At 42.5% G+C, this 16,895-nt stretch overlaps 1 protein-coding gene across 1 annotated transcript in view; it reads right to left on the bottom strand.

Annotated features, from left to right (window-relative positions):
• Positions 1-4,926: 4,926 nt before the first annotated feature.
• The window catches only part of LOC141050968 (uncharacterized), a 162,417-nt gene continuing 150,448 nt past the window's right edge, over positions 4,927-16,895 (bottom strand). The window contains exon 9 of the mRNA XM_073547731.1: positions 4,927-6,393. Coding sequence (XP_073403832.1) covers positions 5,462-6,393 — 932 coding nt within the window. The 3' untranslated portion in view covers positions 4,927-5,461. The remainder of the gene's footprint in view (positions 6,394-16,895) is intronic.

Here is a 16,895-nt window from a genome sequence, read left to right as displayed (position 1 = left end):
CAGTTGCAAGAAATCTGTGGGGAATTAAAAAACAATAAATTAGTTTTAAATCACAGCATTACATACCAAAACTCAGCTATAACACTTGGAGATACAAACTACCACCAACAAGATTGCAGTGAAAGTGTGCTCTGATGCGATTACATCCAATAAATGTGGCTTACCTTAAAGTCACCATCAGACGCTCTGCGGGTGAAACAGAGAAGCGGCAATAGGTGTCCGCTTTTCTTATGAGGTGTGCAATGCGCTCCACCAAGTAATCAAAATTCTCCATTTTCATCCGAACATATCCAAAAAATGTATCCGGGTTTCGTCGAAGGTCCATGAAGAGTGTAGAATAGACCCCACGCGTCATTCTCTTGGCTGTGATGGGGTGGATCCACAAACGTCGTCTACGATGCCTGATGTGCTGCTGTCTCGCTCTCTCCTTCTCCAGAACAATCACCCTCAAACGATTCGCCTCCGCTATAAAATCCGCCAAATTCTTCAAAATATTTCCAATCACAACATCCATCTTCTCCAGTAACTTGCTCTTCTCTCCAACCTGCACTTTCTCCTCTACAACCTGTCAAAGAAGGGCTGTAGGAACACGCTATATATAGTTTTCCAGTAGCCAATCCCGTTCGGAAGGCCACAAGGGTCAATTTTAAAAACCGGATCCGGCGTAATCCGTCAAAAAACGGATAGAAAAACGGATGAACCGGATGAGACGGATCCGGTTTTGTCTGTCAACAACAAGACGGATCCGGCAGAAAACCGGATCCGTCACATCAGGTTTTACAAAACATTTGCCGGATCCGGCGTTCCGGCACGACGCCGGATCGCGCCTGACGCCGAAAACCTGATGTGTGAAAGTAGCCTAAGAAAACATGAAGAGTCAGAAGGCTGTATGTAAGTGACATCCACAGATCTGTGGTTAGATCTCCAAGATGTTTGGAACAACTTCAGTGTTGATCTTCAAATACTGTGTGCAAGTACATGTGTTCCTAGAGGCTCCTGAGGCTGTTTTGAAGGTAAAAGGCAGTCACCAAATATTGGTTGATTTAGATTTCTCTTTTGTTAGTTCATTTTGTATTTTATTAGCTAATAACAAACTATTAACTCTTCTATTGTTGAATGCTTACTTTGCAAAAATATTTTCACACTGGCTTAAAACTTTTGCACAATACTGTTTATATACATCGTCATGAGAAAAAACTAAGTATGCCCTCTTTGCTTGCTATAGTTTTATACATCGGTACATAATTTAAGAAATTTGGTCTTTAGAAGCTCTCAAAATTAGATAAATGCAACCTCAGGTAGGCCTCTGGATGGGAGTCATCTGAACCGTCACCTACATGCCGGCATTCCCTGGTCATCTTTTGATTAGGTGCTACATCATCCTAGTGGCATGATGCATACACATTGCCCCAGGACGGCTATGAGGAGATTCACTCCGGTAAGAGGCGGTTTGTAGGGTTCTTGTCCGGCGTCCACATACTTCCTGACCATTGGACAAGGGTCCTGCAAAGATATTTGTTTATCTCCTTTGGGGTGGTGAAAAATAACACAGGGCAAAAGTATTGAACACGCTTAGGCTATGTGCCCACATTACAAAAATGCTGCGGGACTTTCCGCAGCATTTCCGCAACTCCCTGCCGCGGGTAAAACGCATGCGGAATTCGTTTCCCGTAAAACACACGCATTTTGCAAGCGTTTTTAGCTTGCAGAATACTAGCGCTTTTCCAAGCGATTTGAAGGATCGCTTGGAAATGTGATTGACAGGTGGTCACTTGTCAAGCATAGTGCTTGACAAGTGTGACCAACTTTTTACTATTGATGCTGCCTATGGGAACCGGGAGGGCTCCAGGGGCCGTCAGAGGGTAAGTATATCTCTATTTTTTACTTTAATTCTATTTTTTACAGGAATATGGTACTCAGGGCATGGAGGACAGTCTCCTCTCCTCAAGACTCTGGGTACCATCCGCACATGAAGCGCTCACTTTACGTATGGTGGGCATAGCCACATGCGTAAAGTGAGCATTTCAATCCTATGGCGGTGGAATCGCGGTGATTCCGCAGAAATAGTGGACTTGCTGCGGATTTTACCGCTATGTGATTCCGCAGCGGTAAAATCGACACCATTGACACAGCAACTGCGGAATCCCATAGGATTGCATGGGGATGCATTTTTAAAGCATTTCCGCGGCCGCAAAAACGTGGCGTAAATGCTAAAAAAACGCAACGTGGGCACATAGCTATACTGGAGTTTAACCAATACTTCGTAAAAAGCTTTTGTTGGTGATGAGAGCTTCAAGACACCTGTTGTATAAACTATTCACAGGCATTGCTTAGGTGTGTTTTTGACCCTTTCATCCACACACTCTTCAAATCCTGTGGGCTCCTTCTATGAACTCTGAGCTTTAGTTCCTTCCATAAATTTTCTATTGGATTTAGGTCATCTGATTGGCTGTGATATTCTGGCAGCTTTATTTTATTCTCTGAAACAAACTGAGGCTCTCCTTGGCTTTGAGTTTCGGGTCATTATCTTGCTGAAATGTCCACCCTAGTTTCATCTTCATCATCCTGGTAGATAGCAGCATATTTCTATCAAGAATATCTCGGTGTATATTTGTCCATTAATCCTTATTCACTTATATGAAGCTTACCAGTGCAGTATGCTGAAAAACAGCAACAACTAACTTCACTGTTAGTATGGTGTTTTTGGAGTGATATGAATTGCCTTTTGGCCTGTGGCCTCCCAACATGATATATATCATGACATCCACAGAGTTCAATTTTGGTCTCATCTGACCAGACTATATTCTCCTAGTATTTCACAGGCTTGTCTAAATGTTGTAACGCAAACTTTAAAAGCGCTTGAAATGTTTTTTGTTCAGCAATGGAGTCTTGTGTGCTGAGCATACATACAGACCATAGTGGTTGAGTGCATTACATATTGTTTTATTTTTAATCAATTGTACCTGCTGATTCCAGGTATTTCTGTAGCTCTTTACAGGTGGCCCTTGGCAACTGTTCTGAAAATTTTTACACTCCTCTGTCTGAAATCTTGCAGGGAGCACCTGACAATTGCAAGTTTATGGTTAAAAAAATGTTCTTTCCACTTCCAGGTTATGGCCCCAACAGTGCTCACTGGAACCTTCAATAGTTTAGAAATTCTTCTGCAACCAATGCCATCAATGTTTTGCAACAATAAGGTTGTGAAGGTATTGAGACAGGTCACTAGTAATAGCCGTCAACAGATGTTTCTTGTGTGGCACTTTGGTAATGAGACATCTTTTTATAGGCCATCAGTTGAATTAGCTGATATTATTTTTCACTAAGTAGCAGGATTGCTTTCTATCTACTGTTAGATTTCAGCTGGTGGCATGACTTTCCATGTCTTTTTGCACCTCTCTTTCTCCATGTGTTCTATAATTTGTCCCTGTCATTTTTCATTATTGGATATCTACTGTTTGATTTATTTTCCTGTTTAGAGATGTGTTGTTACCGACATCTGGTGAGAATCAATAGCATTTTAGAAATATATTTACATAGAAAATTGGTGATGTGTTCAATTCTACTTCACCCATTGTATGTCCCAGGGTGAGTAAAACTAAGAGAGTCACTTGTTTAGAAGCATCTGGGTGTTCTTTTAGATCACACAATAAAAATAGACTAAATAAAAGCTTGCAATCAGCTTCTTCTGAAATAAAATGGAGATGCACCTGATTCTGAGCTGATTTGTGGATCAAACTCACCAATTCAAGTGATTGGATCATTGAGAAAAAAGGACTGCACACTAATGGCATCCTACTGAAGTGCAGGTGTTAGGCGTTGGGTTCCAGGCGCTGCACAGCGGGAATCCCAAGCTTTGCCTTCCTCGGTCTCCCTTTCCTCAGTCGCAGTGGAGCCTGCTCAGAAGACTTCTCGATCATGACGCTTTGCTCACACCAGCATTGTAGGTTTGGTTGCTGCTGCCACCTCTGGTCCAGCTATAGCAACGCATGCTGGCCAGCAGCAAATGACTCCAGGGACTAAATCCTTCTGGCGCTCCACTGAGCATGCTTGTGGGACGATCTCCCATTGGAGATTGGGGGTCACATGCTCAGGTTCTTCTCATGCTCAAATTGGACCATCAGGAAGGTCCCGGAAGGACGCGGCTATAAAAGGTTCGCATGGCCGCCCCGCCATGTGCTATGATAGACTCTGATGCTACAACCCTTAGTGTGTGTGAGATGACGGATGTATGAGACTGGTGACTGACTCATTAAGATTCCCCCTCCTCTGATACGTATGAGATAGGGTTCAGGGATCAGAGTAGCACCATAGTTCTAGCACTACTTAGCGCCGCAGTCTAGTCTCTCACCGTTCTCTAGCGCCTTGGGGCGCCGGCCCGTACAGGCCTTACATACTGCTGCTACCACAGTGCCCGCCAGAGCAGCGCCGCGCTCTGTTACGTGCGCTTACCAGCACAGTTGTTAGGCTGGTTGGTGGTCATCACCAGGGAAGACATTTAACTCGCTCTGAGTGGTGCTACATATAGCAGGGACCTGTGACGTTAACAGGTCTCGCTCACACGCCGGCTGGTGTGGACTCCGTGGAGTAAGAATCCGTGCCTGCAAGCACCGGGTCAGTGGTTACCCACCGGTGTCCGGCCTTCTCATACGTTATATCTCTCCTCGCTGCTTAACTGCAGGTTATCACCTCTGCACTGTGATATTGGGTGTGTTCCGCCAGCCCTTAATAGCGGGTTTCATTGTCTTCTAGGGATAAACCTTCATCTATTTTCTTTGCTTATGACAAAAACTGATGAAACACTAATTAAGCGTTGATGAAAATCAGATTTTTTTTATCATGTACAAGATCAAAAAAGACACCTCAATGAGTCTTTGGGGCAGTAGGATATTGTCATGTATTAAAAGAAGAATACAGTAGACTCACAAGACAGAGACATGAAACTACCACTTTATGAAGCAATAGTACAACCATATCAGGAATATGCAGTTAATTTCTATGCAACGATACTGAAAGAATGCCCTGAAGTTACAAAATATACAATGAAAAGTCACATTTTATTCACGAGTGATATAGATTATAGAATTTAGATCAGACGTCTATTTACTTTACAATGATAGATGTTTATTAATACTTGGATTTCCTAATAACCAGTTAGTGCTCTAAATTGTTTACCCTTCCTCTTGTAGAAGAGTGACTTTGATTGTAAAGCCAGAGTCACACTACAGCGAGATACAGCCGTGTCTTGCAGGTTAAAACCAAGCTCTGGCACCGGCACTCCGGAGCGGAGCGTGCAGCTCCATGTATTGCTGTGCGGCTGCAAGCTCCGCTCCGGAATGCTGGCGCCAGAGCTTGGTTTTAACCTGCGAGACTCGGCCGTATCTCGCTGTGTGTGATCCCGGCCTAATCGTCATACTTTTATCTTTTATAACTTGTCAAAGATTTTAGAAAAAAAATATAATAACTAGCGCCTTGTGTGAATTCTCTGATGTTTAACAAGTTTTGATTTCTCAGTAAGACATTTCCCACATTCTGAACATGAATATGGCTTCTCTCCTGTATGAGTTCTCTGATGTTTAACAAGTTTTGATTTTTCTGTAAAACATTTCCCACATTCTGAACATGAATATGGCTTCTCTCCTGTGTGGGTTCTTTGATGTATAACAAGATTTGATTTCCCTATAAAACATTTCCCACATTCTGAACATGAAAACGGTTTCTCCCTTGTGTGAGTTCTCTGGTGTATAACTAGATAGTGTTTCATCATAAAACATTTTCCACATTCTGAACATACATACGGCTTTTTTCCCAAATGAATTTTCTGATGTGCAGCTAAAGCTGATTTTCGGTAAAAAAATTTACCACATTCGGAACATGAAAATGGCTTCTCCCCTGTGTGACTTCTCTGATGTATAACAAGTCTTGATTTAATGCTGTAACATTTCCCACATTCAGAACATGAATATGGCTTCTCCCCCGTGTGACTCCTTTCATGTGTAACAAGAGTTGCTTTGCCTGTAAAACATTTCCCACATTGTGAACATGAAAATGGTTTCTCCCCTGTGTGAGTTCTCAGATGAGTAACAAGCTCTGATTTCTGTTTAAAACATTTCTCACAATCTGAACATGAATATGGTTTCTCCCCTGTGTGAATTTTCATATGTGTAACAAGATTTGTTTTCTGATTAAAACATTTCTCACATTCTGTACATGAAAATGGCTTTTCTCCCGTGTGAATTCTCTGATGTCTAACAAGTCTTGATTTATTGCTATAACACTTTCCACATTCTGAACAGGAAAATGGCTTCTCCCCTGTGTGTATTTTAAGATGTCTAACAAGATCTGATTTTTGCTTAAAACATTTTTGACACTCTGAACATGAAAATGGCTTCTCCCCTGTGTGAGCTTGTTGATGTTCACCATCTCTTCTGTTATGCTTGTGTTGTTTAATAGTCTTTAAAGAAACAGAAGGTAGAACCTGTTGAAAAGAATCAGATGATAAGTTTTTGCTGTGAAGAGCTTTAGTTATAGCTGGTATAATAATATGCTCTTCATATGTATCTGGTGTAATATCATGATCTTCTTCATATGTATCTGGTGTAATATCATGATCTTCTGCTTTAAATTCTGACAATAAAAGAGGTCTGTCTGAGCTGCTTCTGAAGTGATCTGCCAAGAATAAAAAATTGTAATATTATTTATATTATACATTTTAAAACATTTTTACATAAACACTTACATATACCGTATTTTGCAGACTATAAGATGCACCCCAATCTTTAGGGTGAAAAATAGGAAAAAGTATTTTTTAAATAAAATGATGGGGCATCTTGTAGTCCAATTTAAAGGTAGCTTACCTGGGGGTGGCGGCGGTGCTTGAGCGGGGTCGCTGCTTCAGTAGGCGAAAGGATCGGGGCGATGCTGCAGGCCCTGGGCTCTCAAAAGATGTTGGCGCCAGTGAGCTGAGTCACCTTTCCGGTAGATTTTCCTGGGGTGAGATTCAGAAAAATGGCCACCGGAGGAGCCGCACGCACAGATTGCAGTTTCGGGAAACAACCTTGCCTCCTGTGACCCCGCTCCACCGCAACCACCTCCAGATAATAAAATGAACCCCCGTTTTTCTCCCAGCTTTGGGGGGAAAAAGTGCGTCTTAGGCTAGTTTCACACTAGCGTATTTTACATGCAGCGCACGGCGCCGCTAAGCCCTACCCCCTGCCTGCCCCGTCCGGTCATCTCCTACTATCGCACACGGCCGCATGCGATCTGCGCACCCTATCTTTAGCATAGGTTGCGCAGACCCTGCGCTGGCCATGCGCTAGGATTTTTGCGTGCGCTGCGCACTTTTGAAGGTGCGCCGGTGTGCGCCAAACGCACCATGTTGCATTTTGGCGCGCTCGGCGCATCTTCAAAAGTGCGCAGCACACGCAAAAATCCTACTAGCGCACGGTCTGCGCACCCTATGCTAAAGATAGGGTGCGCAGATCGCATGCAGCCGTGTGCGATAGTAGGAGGCTATGACCGGATGGGGCGGGCAGGGAGCGGCAGGGGGCGGGGCTTAGCGGCGCCGTGCTCTGCATGTAAAATACGCTAGTGTGAAACTAGCCTTATAATCCAAAAAATACAGTAAATTGTAGGAAAATTTACCTATCACCCAAAAGAATGGTAGCAACAGTAGACCCCCAAAGGAGGAATTAATAGATTATGATGGTAGACCACCAGGCTGGCCTTCTGTGCTGCTCTCCAAGATCACGCTGATGGTGATGCTTCAAGAAGATACACGGGCAATACATCGCCACCCTGTCCATCAGTGTACCCAGCTGGTTGGCCAATCAATGAGTCTAGTAATCGGGACAAAAAGAATGCAGAATCTCTCATATACACGTCTTTACTAGTTATTAATATAGACAACTATCTTGGCTCTTGGACAGGGAGTGATTCCATTTGGTTCATTACATACAGTTGTGGCCAAAAGTATTGACACCCCTGCAATTTTGTCAGATAATACTCAGTTTCTTCCTGAAAATTATTGCAAACACAAATTCTTTGTTATTATTATCTTCATTTAATTTGTCTTAAATGAAAAAACACAAAAAGAATTGTCCTAAAGCCAAATTGGATATAATTCCACACCAAACATAAAAAAGAGGGTGGACAAAAGTATTGGCACTGTTTGAAAAATCATGTGATGCTTCTTCTAATTTGTGTAATTAACAGCACCTGTAACTTACCTGTGGCACCTAACAGGTGTTGGCAATAAGTAAATCACACTTGCAGCCAGTTGACATGGATTAAAGTTGACTCAACCTCTGTCCTGTGTCCTTGTGTGTACCACATTGAGCATGGAGAAAAGAAAGGAGACCAAAGAACTGTCTGAGGACTTGAGAAACCAAATTGTGAGGAAGCATGAGCAATCTCAAGGCTACAAGTCCATCTCCAAAGACCTGAATGTTCCTGTGTCTACCGTGCGCAGTGTCATCAAGAAGTTTAAAGCCCGTGGCACTGTGGCTAACCTCCCTAGATGTGGACGGAAAAGAAAAATTGACAAGAGATTTCAACGCAAGATTGTGCGGATGTTGGATAAAGAACCTCGACTAACATCCAAACAAGTTCAAGCTGCCCTGCAGTCCGAGGGTACAACAGTGTCAACCCGTACTATCTGACGGCGTCTGAATGAAAAGGGACTGAATGGTAGGAGACCAAGGAAGACCCCACTTCTTACCCCGAGACATAAAAAAGCCAGGCTGGAGTTTGTCAAAACTTACCTGAAAAAGCCTAAAACGTTTTGGAAGAATGTTCTCTGGTCAGATGACCGCAGACAACACCGCAGGTCCAGGCTACTCCCATGTCATCAGCCCCTGTTTGGGACTTCTGAAAATATTCTCATTAACCTTTCACCTTGACACTTCTTGAGTATGGTTTGAGAAAGGCCTCTTAGTAGGTCGAAACGTAACCATATTATACTCACATCCTGGATAACCATATTATACTCACATCTTGGATACTTCTTTTGTCTGCGGTGTTGCACTATTTGATTTATTGAAAATAAAATAAAAAATTCAAAAATTTCGAAAATCTTGATTGTTTGGCTAGATTAATCCACACTTGAGTGCGACTGTTCATCTATTGACTATTGTTTGTGGACCCTCCACGTACAGTCAGCACCTATCTCCATAGCAAGAGTGCGCGTCTTTTCTGCTCTGGTCAGATGAGACAAAAGTAGAGCTTTTTGGGCAAAGGCATCAACATAGAATTTACAGGAGAAAAAAAAGAGGCATTGAAAGAAAAAACACGGTCCCTACAGTCAAACATGGCGGAGGTTCCCTGATGTTTTGGGGTTGCTTTGCTGCCTCTGGCACTGGACTGCTTGACCGTGTGCATGGCATTATGAAGTCTGAAGACTACCAACAAATTTTGCAGCATAATGTAGGGCCCAGGGTGAGAAAGCTGGGTCTCCCTCAGAGGTCATGGGTCTTCCAGCAGGACAATGACCCAAAACACACTTCAAAAAGCACTAGAAAATGGTTTGAGAAGAAAGCACTGGAGACTTCTAAGGTGGCCAGCAATGAGTCCAGACCTGAATCCCATAGAACACCTGTGGAGAGATCTAAAAATGGCAGTTTGGAGAAGGCACCCTTCTAATATCAGGGAACTGGAGCAGTTTGCCAAAGAAGAAAGGTCTAAAATTCCAGCAGAGCACTGTAAGAAACTCATTGATGGTTACCGGAAGCGGTTGGTCGCAATTATTTTGGCTAAAGGTTGTGCAACCAAGTATTAGGCTGAGGGTGCCAATACTTTTGTGTGGCCCATTTTTGGAGTTTTGTGTGAAATGATCAATGTTTTGCTTTTTGCTTCATTCTCTTTTGTGTTTTTTCATTTAAGACAAATTAAATGAAGATAATAATACCAAAGAATTTGTGTTTGCAATCATTTTCAGGAAGAAACTGAGTATTATCTGACGAAATTGCAGGGGTGTCAATACTTTTGGCCACAACTGTACTTGACCTCCAGACTGACTTTTGTTTTTGTCTTTCATGGATGGTGTAATGGTTGATCTAGTAGTAAAATTTAAGAAGAGTCTGGCTGCCTTTCTGGAAAAATATTACAGGTTATAGGCACTAGATTCTGTGATGAGGCGTTGATCCAGGGAACTAGTTGGATTGCTGTATTTGGAGTTGGGAACCTTTATCTGGATCAACATGTTAGACTAAAGGTTGAATTTGATGGACTTAAATCTACCTTCAACATTAAACTATGGACTTGAACTGCTGTAGGATATTGACATTAAAAGGGAAGGTGCCCAAAACATTTTTTTCTCTACAATTGAAAGAAATGTAAAGTATTAATTTAAAAAAAAATCAATTGTTTTTAACCCTTAATGACCAGAGGTTTTTTTGTTCTTGCATTTTCGCTTTTTGCTCCTCTTCTTCCCAGAGCCAAAACTTTTTTGTTTTTCGGTCAAAATAGCCATGTGAGGGCTTGTTTTTTTTTTGCGGGACGAGTTGTACTTTTGAACAACACTATTGCGCCATTTTCCGATATTCGTACCATCTCCACTTTTCGTGATCTCGAGTTGTGCGAGGGCTCATTGTTTGCATGCCGAGCTGACGTTTTTAACTATACCATTTTGGTGCAGATACAATCTTTTGATCACCCATTATTGCATTTTGACTCTTTATTTTTATGCCATTTAATGGTCGGGTTAATTATTTTTTATATTGATAGATCGGGTGATTTTGAATGCGGCGATACTAAGATTTTTTTTTTATTGTTTAATTTTGAATGGGGGTGATTTTAAAAATATTCAAATAATATAAAAGTTCAAAACATTTTTGTTTTTTTAAACTTTTTGCATGCTTTAAGAGTAAGCTGCAGTTCTTTGATCTGCTCTGATACACGTTGGCGATGATCAGGTCGCCTTTGTGTAGCAGAAATGCTCACTTGCTATGAGTGCCGTCCACCCGCGGCTGTTGAGGGCCCATGTCAGCTGTATATATCATATGTCATGTGCTCGGAAAAGTGTGGGCTCAGTGCCGGAGTCCCCACAAAACAGGGAGTCCGACATCGGCGTAATATTACACCCAATGTCGTAAAGGGGTTAATTAATAAAAATATGAAAAATAAATGTAAAAAAGTTTGATCTTTTGAACAATAAGGGAAGCAATTGCTGACATTTGCCATGAAAACAGTGTACAACTAGCTCACACTACGATTGTACTAAATGTGGACCGGATCTTCTCACATGTGTCTGATGTCACCCCTCACCTCCCCTTCTGGGCATTTATAAAAGGATTACGTTTAGGATCACAGTGCGGAGACATTACTAGTGACAGTAAAGTGACATTGTCATGTGGACAAGTGTCATTAAGGACATCCAGCAGCACCCATTCTGTTAGCGCTGCTCAGTGTATCATAAGCTGGGGTTAGGTACGCACAGTGCATCACATGCTCTGATTAATATGTCACAGACCCGCCGCTGACACCGGTATGTCACAGACGGTGGGATGCGACGCACACACGGCTATCACAGGCACGGGGGGGGTTATCTTAGTTATCCCACCACTGGCACCATGTGATAAAAAAAACAGCAAGCTAGTCTTGCTGTTACAATTTAACGCAGGGGGGTTATTTTGGTTGTCCCACCATTGCCCACAATACTTCATGAAACTTTTCAGTTCCACTTTGGAACTCGCAGCTCTCCGGCGCCCCCCTTACCCTCAGGTTAGTCAGGGAACTACACCTGGGATAATTGGTTACCGGCCGGCTGCTTCAATGAGGTCTGGCCACTCGGCACACTGCAGTGAGGGAATTATAAAATGCTCTGGCCACAGCCACCCAATTAGCTTATAAAATCCCTTCCGTCACTCTCAGCAGTACCCAGGGCCCAGATCACACTTTGCCGCCACCAGCTCCAGAGTTTCTCTGATTAAGTTATAAACTTAATAGAGGGGTTCGAAGCCAACCCAATTCAGTAGCAATTATCTTAAAGGCACGTGTTCATTTTTAGAGCATGAAGACAGACTAATAAAGTTATACTTTATTCCCCAAAAGGGGGGCAGTGATTACACAGATAAAAGATGTTACAAAGTTGAGACATTAGGTATGTACAATGCAAATATAAAATAAATGGAATTAACATAGGGATCAACACTTACAGTTGCTTAGATGGTCTATAGGCTAACCATGTGGGGAGGCGGGGCCACACATCGCCCTGCATCTGGGGTCCTTTTGGCATCAACCCTCCAGCTCGAATGACCAATTTTAGGGAGGGAATGCCTTATACCTTTGGGTTTGTGACATCACGAAAGGGGCGGTCTAGGGATGTTCCTCCCCCTGTTCTAGGAGTTACAATTCTGACTACACAACTTATGACTATATCTCGCAGAGGGTACCTCGTATAAACACGCACATGGTATCATTCTTTTTAGGCTGTCGGAGGGTATAATTCAAGTCCAAACATGCAGTAGTTATGTCACACCGTTTAGGAGGAATCCAATTCTCGGTTTGTGTGGGTGCTGGAACTGCAAAAATTATGGGCCAGAATGCTGGTTTCGTGCATTTTGCAGAAATTTAATTTTCATGTTTTTATCATAAACGCACCGCGTTTTATGACCGAATGATTAGATCTCCATTATTTTCTATGAGAGTAGCTGAGCACATGGTTCAAAGACAGAAACCCCCCGCCGTGAGGCAGGAAGGAGCTCACACTGGGGATTCAGGTTAGATTGATTTTGTGTGTGAGCCGAGGGGGGAGGAAGGGGGGTTGCCGCTGCGTGACAGGCAGGGTCTCATCTGTAGTGTAACAATAGGAGATTCTGGAATGTTCCAACGAAGCCATATCTTACTTATCGTTACACACAGCCAAACCAGATCTCACACTTTACACTGACGAGGGGCAGTACCCCGAAACACAGTGTCTGCAAATTGAGATTCTGGCTTGGCTTTTATCCTAAGTCATGTAACAAGGCTTGTTAAAGGGTCAACATTGACTTTTAGGATTGCTACCTCCAATAGGTGGCACTAGAGTTCTAGTCCTCTTCCTCTCTGAAGAGACAATTTGCATAATTAGCATATTTCCCAGAGGAGCATTGTGGCTTTAAGTCTCCTCACCTCGACATGCTTAGCATGTCATTCTCCGCAAGGAGAAATTATACTTCTTGGATATCGGTCAGACGCCTCTCACACAGCCAAACCAGATCTCACACTTTGCACTAACGAGGGGCAGTACCTCGAAACACAGTGTCTGCAAAATTGAGATTCTGGCTTGGCTTTTATCCTAAGTCATGTAACAAGGCTCGTTAAAGGGTCAAAATTGACTTTTAGGATTGCTACTTCCAATAGATGGCACTAGAGTTCTAGTCCTCTTCCTCTCTGAAGAGACAATTTACATAATTAGCATGCTCTGATTAAATATGCAGAATGTATCACTATGCATATCTAGATAAAGAGATCAATGAAGTGGTCCCTGCTGCATTTGACACTGTAGATCACCAGCTCCTCCTCACTATGCTCCGTTCTATTGGGCTGAAGGACACTGTTCTCTCCTGGTTCTCATCCTACCTCTTTGAGCGATCTGTCACTGTGTCTTTTGCCAGCTCTTACTCCTCTCCTCATTCCCTTACTATCAGGGTTCCTCAGGGCTCAGTCCTAACCACCCTCCTCTTTTCCCTATACACTGCCCCTATTGAATAAACAATCAGTAGATTTGGGTTCTAGTATCTACCCTGACATCACCCCCACCCGAATACAAATGCCAAGGATTGTTTGTCTGCTGTCTCCTACATTATGTCCTCTCTCTCTCTGAAACTGAATCTCCTCAAAACTGAACTTCTTCTGTTTCTCCCCGCTACTAAACTAATTCTTTCTGACATTGAAATGACCTTACAGGGCTCAACCATGACTTTCAAGCAACATGCCCGCTATCTTGGGGTTATATTTGACACAGAATTTCCTATTGTTCCCTATATCCAATCGCTCACTATCTCATGTTTTAAAGATGCTGGAGACATCAAAAAAATGCAGCCTTTTCTCACCTTTGAAACTGCTAAAACTCTTACTGTTGCTCTTATTAAATCTCATCTGGACTACTGCAACTCTCTATTGATCGCTCTCCCTCTAACTAAATTTTCTCTTCTCCAAAATCTGGTCTGAATGTGGCAGCCAGGGTCCTATTTCTGTCCAACCTGCTTCACCGATGCTTCCACCTTGTGCCAGTCATTACACTGGTTGCCTATTGGCTACAGAATACAATATAAACTCATATCTCTTACCCACAAAGTCCTCCACAGATATACATCACCCTTTATCTCCTCCCTCATCTGTATTGCCCTACATGTGTCTTCAGATCTGAAACTGACCCAAGACTATCCTCCATAATCCGAACCTCGCACCTCCATCTCCAAAACTTCTTCCGTACTGGGCCAGCTCTCTGGAATGCACTCCCCAAGATGATCCGACTGGTAAGTATCACCCATGTTTTTAAGTGTGCTTTAAAAACACATCTCTTTAAACAAGTCTATCATCTCAACTCACTAACCTAACTCTCCCCTGTTCACTTCTTCTAAATATACCGTAATTCAGAATCTGCTCCTTCCTCTGTCCCCACACACCCTCCATGCACACGATAACTGCACTTGATAATTGCGCTTAAACACACTGGCTGATGACCGGATCATGCAGCTTTATATACAAATCCTTATTTCTTATTATTGCTGGACCTAAAGTAACAAGCACTTTTCACCTATTGTGTCCCCCCTATTTCCTTGTAGATTGTAAGCTTGTGAGCAGCACCCTCGCTCCTACTGTAACTGTTTAAACTGTCTTACCTTGTATTGAATTTGTCCGTATATGTCACCACGTAATTGTAAAGTGCTGCGGAATACGCATTATAAATAAAACATTACTAATATATCAGATGATGGGATTAGATACACTGATCTGGGGTGTATCACGCATGATGAGATTAGATACACTGGTGTGATCTACATATTGAGCTCCTATAGATGACTTGAGGCTCCTGTACACTGATACAACTGTACTAGTGATGAGCGAGTATACTCGTTGCTCGGGTTTTCCCGAGCATGCTCGGGAGTCCTCCGAGTATTTTGGCGTGCTCGGAGATTTAGTTTTCGTCGTCTTATCTGCATGATTTGCGACTGCTAGACAGATTGAATACATGTGTGGAATGCCTGTTTGTTAGGGAACTCCCACATATATGCAGCCTGTCTACAAGTCACAAATCATGCAGCTGAGACGACAAAATCTAAGTCTCCGAGCACGCCAAAATACTCGATCACCCGAGCATGCTCGGGGACATTCGAGCAACAATGCTACTCGCTCATCACTAAACTGTACACTACCTTGAAAATAATTTGTATCTTAAAAGATATTGACAACAGGGACATTTTTATTTTTCTACATTCTCATATGTCGTACTGTGAACCACCCACAGCCCTCTATACAGTATAATGACCCCCACTAGCCCTCCAAACAGTAAAATGCACACAATATAGTCATCCATATAGTATAATGCAGCCCATAGTCATCCATATAGTATAATGCAATCCCCCATAGTCATCCATATAGTATAATGTACTCCCCATAGTCATCCACATAGTGTAAAGAATCCCAGTTATCCATATAGTATAATGCACCCGAGTCATCTATATAGTATAATTCACTTCACATAGTGCTCCATACAGTATAATGCAACCCATTGTCATCCATACAGCACAATGCACCACATAGTCATCCATATAGTATAATGCACCCCATAGTCATCCATATAGTATAATGCACTCTATAGTGATCCATATAGTATAACACGCATCCCACAGTCATCCATATAGCATTATGCACTCCATAGTCATCCATATAGTATAATACACCTGTAGTCATCCATACAGTATAATGCACATCCCGTAGTCAACCATATAGTATAAGGCACTTCATCTTCATCCATATACTATAATGCACTCCATAGTCATCCATATAGTATAATGAACCCCATAGTCATCCATATAGTATAATGCACTCTATAGTGATCCATATAGTATAACACGCATCCCACAGTCATCCATATAGTATTATGCACTCCATAGTCATCCATATAGTATAATACACCTGTAGTCATCCATACAGTATAATGCACAACCCGTAGTCATCCATATAGTATAAGGCACTTCATCTTCATCCATATACTATAATGCACTCCATAGTCATCCATATAGTATAATGAACCCCATAGTCATCCATACAGTATAATGCACATCACAGTCTTCCAAACAGTATAGTGCACACCGCATAGCCCTCTATTTAGTCCTGCACTGCTTTGGAGGCATATCACGTATGATGGCATTACATACACAGCTCTACAATGGCAGTGTGTGCCTACTACAGAGGAGTTACAGTGCCTTAGCAGAGCTGTGTCAGTGATCTGAGCACAGCAGGGTGATAAATACTTTGCTGTGTTCTGAACATTGCGGTCACAGCAGTGATCAGCAGTCTGGCAATACACTACTAATGCCATGCTGCTGATCACTACCAATGATACCTCATCCCAGATCTCCACTTCTCAGCAATTCAGGGACTGTGCAAACAATACAGGTGGCAATGTGAAATGCTTATGGGTTTCATGATGTGCAGACTAGTGAGGGACATTTTTAGAAAGGTAGGACTGTACAAGGGCAGCAATTTGTCAATTAAATATTTTGCACTGGGAGGAAAATACCCTCAATGATGAACCCTCCACTCCACTAATCATGGTGGGATAAAGGTTTGTTAAAAAAATGTTAAAGGGAACCTGTCACCAGGATTGTGCACAGTAACCTACAGTCAGAGTCAGGCTGGTGCCGTTATACTGATTAAAATGATACCTTGGTTGATGATATCCATCATGTGTA

Source organism: Dendrobates tinctorius, unplaced genomic scaffold (genome assembly GCF_039654945.1).
Source record: "Dendrobates tinctorius isolate UK_male_01 unplaced genomic scaffold, ASM3965494v1 ptg000155l, whole genome shotgun sequence".
Taxonomy (NCBI): domain Eukaryota; kingdom Metazoa; phylum Chordata; class Amphibia; order Anura; family Dendrobatidae; genus Dendrobates; species Dendrobates tinctorius.
Note: the sequence above shows the minus strand (reverse complement) of the source record. Positions and strands in the feature narration are given on the sequence as shown.